We start from the raw sequence: 4064 nt of genomic DNA, 5'->3' as shown, positions 1-4064 counted from the left end.
GGTATATAGAAAACCTCAGACGACAAACCATATGATCCAAAAGCCTAGAGTATATATGCTGTCTTTAATGTTTCAATTATTGTGAATTTGGGAGCAGAAGTCACTCATGCTGATCAGACTCCTGGCTTGGACTAGAGGTTTGGCTCAATTACTATAATCGACAAGATTTATGGACAATATTAACATTATAAACACCTATATAAACGAAGTGGGTCCTTCTTGTCCGTCCACAATTGTAATTAGTCATCTAACTGACCATATCAATTGTGATTTAACCGATTTTTTGTTTTTGTATGAAACAGATATACAACATCGACATGCATGCACCGCTCCATTTATGGGCTTAATACTTGCAAATGGTCAAGTCTACTTTACTCCATTTAGGACGGCGGTTGATTCATATATGATTTTTTATACAAAATATACAGAAGAATTATGATTTTAATTACCAAAAAAACTAAAAAAACTGATCAGTTTTTTGGAGCTCAGTCTCGATGACATGAAGTAGCAGTCCAACGCATGCAACGGGTTAAGGTTGTGCCCGCGGGCACGAGTATTTTAGCACGAGGGTTGCGGATGGGGCTGCACGGCTAGGGCCAAAGCGAAGGTGGTATCTCGGGAGTCTGTAATTGTAAATCAATCAATGAATTGTTACAAGTCGTGTTCCCTGAAAAAAGATCATAATATGAGGGAAAATAATTTGGAAATACTCTGAAAATATTATAAATTCAGAAGTCAAATTATGATTACATTCTTAATCTAATTTTTGTTATATATCGTACAGCTAGCAGTAGCAAATCATGATCTGATCGTACTTTAAATTGAAACCACTACCCAAAATAATATTCCATGCTTATGGACCATTATGTAACTAATACATCGGAACTGGCTGGATCAGAACGGAGTTGAGATGCTCTTTGGTCTCCCTGTCAGGAATACCGTGCCCATCCCCGTATTGGTAAAAGCATTGAGAAGCCCGTGCAAGATCTAGACACGCGCCCACGAAAGTTTCCGAGAGCGGGTAGTGATCGGCCATATCCTCATTCAAGTTCTTCCAGGTTTCACGTATAAGATCCTTGATGTGGTCCCGAGCGGCTTCTTCTGAACATCCTGTCTCGTTCATGTAGCACTCCACCGACTTCAAAACATCCCCCCTCGCTAGCTCATGCTGCAATCAACCAGTTAGATCGTAAATTTCATTTAGGCATCCCTGCCATATATTTATCTATCTTTACGTGATAGCTATGAAATTTGATCCAGCTACATACAATAGTTTGGATACTTTAGGACGAAGCTAACTGTTGCATATATGGGCGTATATATATATATATATATGCGTACCGACGATGTGCCCAAATCATTGCTGAGTCGAACAATCAAGGACGAAGAGAGCATTATCCTGGGTATTTCGGAAATGGAATCGAGTGTCTCAGCTGTTAATGTGTCTGTTGTAGCCAAAAAAACACATTGCAGCAGAAGAAACCCTCCGACGGTTGTTACGGCCGAGTTGAGATACTCCTTCAGTGTCGGAGGCTTCAAGCCCCGGTGATACCACTTCGCCTCAACCAAATATGCTTTGCATTGATCGGCCCACTGATACGAAATGTGTTGACCAAATTAAAAACAAGTTCAACTTTTTGTTCAATTGAACCACGACTATAGTATACACTTTATGTTACTGGTCTAAAGTGAGAACTATATATAGAGTATGTCTTACCATTTTTCGAAGATATGGGATGATGTTGATGCCACGTTCTATCAACACTGAAAGGCCAATCTCGTTCGTGGTGTTGTACAAAGCCAAGAAACAGGTTTTTATCGTATATGGAAGCTTGTCAATGCCAGTAATATCCCATCTATTCAAACATATATATAATCATGTATCAATTAGAGATGTGTATGTGTGTATATGTCTCTTTTCCAATGTAATTATATGCAATATTTTACAGGTAGACAATTATATAATTTGGAGAAAGACCTGTTTACGAAATCTGTCAAGAGTTCGAGTTCTTCCAGCAAGCCATATACGTCGTAAACATCATCAATCATCGTTATCATGGAACCCAATTTGGTAGTTATCGCTCGGGCAGTTTCGCACTTTGGTTCGAAAACCATAAGAATACTCCATAGGTAATGTTCCAAGAGTCTATCCCTGAAGATGCTCAACTTGGTAATGCCCAATTCCTCCCACCACCTACGAAATACTTCAATCAATTAATTGCTCTAAAAGATTATTTATAATAGTTAATCTTCATCGTGACAAAAATTATGTAAGTTCATCCGATGATGTCTTGGTTAAATTATAATTATGTACCTTGCCAATTTGCTAACTTCCTTCATGTAGATTGATTGCACTATGTTGTAGTCCAATTTTGCTAATTTAAGCAACGTACGGTTTATGCTGGTTTCTTCCTCGTACACCGGCATGAACCATCTTGCCTCCAATCTGTTGGTCCTCCAGTGAATGGGCATGTCTAGGGCGTGATCTACTTTCATGGCCAATCTCTTTGGCAATTTATCTTTGTCCAATGCCTTCAAACAGGTAGAAGAGAACTCCATGGCTTTATCAATGATGGTTTCGCCTTTCAGTCCATGGAATGAAGCTTCATAGAGACTCAGCAGGCCCTCCACATTCTCCTCTAATGATTCCCTAAAACTGCCGGTCTCGTCCACGAAACCTTTGAAGACATCTAGATTCGAAGAAGGTGTCATCAAAGTCAACAGAACCTGAAAAACTAACCTAATAATAAATTGGAAGGTGCCCATACCTTGAGATACATGATATCCATGCTGCCTTAGAAGCCTAAATCGTAGGGCTATGGCATAGATATCATCAGAAAATCGAGAATCCTCTGCTCTCTGATGAATTACATGCAATGCATGTTTTATCTCCGCCTTGAATTGGTATTGCAATCCGAGCCGATGAACAGCATCTATCAGCTCGAGTTTTGCTAATGGATTCTCTTGATTTGCCTTGGTGAGATCTTTCACATCTTCCTTCATCTTCTCAAGCTCCTCTTTGTAGTCCTCCTCCTGCATCTCCAGCAAAGCTTGTTACTGCGGTGAAAATAAGTACCGGACTAAATTCTTCTCATAAATAATTTAGAGGAACACATTTGACAACATTTTCTTGTGAAAAATGTTTATGCTCATAACCATTATTTACTAAAAGCTCTGTCTAAGGACTTCCAATTTCAATACAGAGAAGAACGACGAGTGCAGTTGAGTTTTAGATAATTTAATTATACGTTGAACCCATTGTTGAGCGATTGCATAGAGCCGTAGTCCCACAAATTAGGGTGATAGCTAGCGTTGCGTCTGATGACCGGCTGATCATTATGCTCAATTGATCTCGAGGAGAAAGAAGGAGCTGGGGGATGAGAGTGTGAGCGCTGGGAGACGGACATGCCTTTGGTAACAATTAGAGCCATAATATGGATTGAGCTTTTAGTTTAACCTCTCTCACTCTCTGGTTCCTCCTCCTACTGCGAGGAGCAAAAGGTGAAGACGGGCACCTATTTATATTGAAAATTAGGAGTTCATATCCCCTTGGTGATATCAACACTAATAAAATACTATTAATAATTGAATCTTTAGCCTGGACATGAATTCATACTCTTATGTCGGTCTGAAATACTTGTCCATGTGTCACGTGACAATGGGCCAGACCTTGGCATGTAATAAATGGTCACGACACCATTCTTTCTTCTTAGAGTTACATAATACAAATTTCATGATATCATTATAATCAAATGGTCACGTATAACCCAAAAAAGAAACATTAGATGGTCACGGGATCATTCTTTCTTCTTAGAGATATTATGACGACAAATCAAATGGCTTGTCGGAGCATCCCCTGTGGGCCATTTCATCGTCCGCTAGTACATGAGATCGAGGGGCTACTTCAGAAGGATTGGGACGTCTAGATTTGTCATGTGTGTTTCGTGAGGGAAACTTTTGTATAGATTCGGCTTGCCCGACGTACCATTTTTCGGCCTATCGGCATTCAAGTCCTTAATTATGCTCCTAATGGTTTAGGATTGCTACTATTAGGAGATATTGTA

General features: G+C 39.6%; 1 protein-coding gene across 1 annotated transcript; it reads right to left on the bottom strand.

Moving 5' to 3' along the window:
• Positions 1–686: 686 nt before the first annotated feature.
• LOC116205927 (terpene synthase 10-like) lies at positions 687–3505 on the bottom strand. Its single transcript, XM_031538627.1, has 7 exons — positions 3249–3505; positions 2769–3033; positions 2315–2690; positions 1979–2194; positions 1718–1856; positions 1342–1593; positions 687–1168 (listed from the first exon to the last, which is right to left on the bottom strand). Exons 1-7 carry the CDS (start codon positions 3429–3431, stop codon positions 872–874), a joined length of 1728 nt encoding a protein of 575 aa, XP_031394487.1. The 5' UTR covers positions 3432–3505; the 3' UTR covers positions 687–871.
• Positions 3506–4064: the final 559 nt, after the last annotated feature.

Source organism: Punica granatum, chromosome 4 (assembly GCF_007655135.1).
Source record: "Punica granatum isolate Tunisia-2019 chromosome 4, ASM765513v2, whole genome shotgun sequence".
NCBI lineage: Eukaryota > Viridiplantae > Streptophyta > Magnoliopsida > Myrtales > Lythraceae > Punica > Punica granatum.
Note: the sequence above shows the minus strand (reverse complement) of the source record. Positions and strands in the feature narration are given on the sequence as shown.

Excerpts from the sequence above, each read along its gene's own strand:
- LOC116205927 (XM_031538627.1), bottom strand. The coding sequence starts at position 3,431 with ATGGCTCTAATTGTTACCAAAGGCATGTCCGTCTCCCAGCGCTCACAC. Across the intron at positions 3,034-3,248 it reads CGCTCAACAATGGGTTCAAC|GAGGAGGACTACAAAGAGGA; the intron begins GTATAATTAAAT and ends CTGGAGATGCAG. Across the intron at positions 2,195-2,314 it reads GAAGTTAGCAAATTGGCAAG|GTGGTGGGAGGAATTGGGCA; the intron begins GTACATAATTAT and ends AGTATTTCGTAG.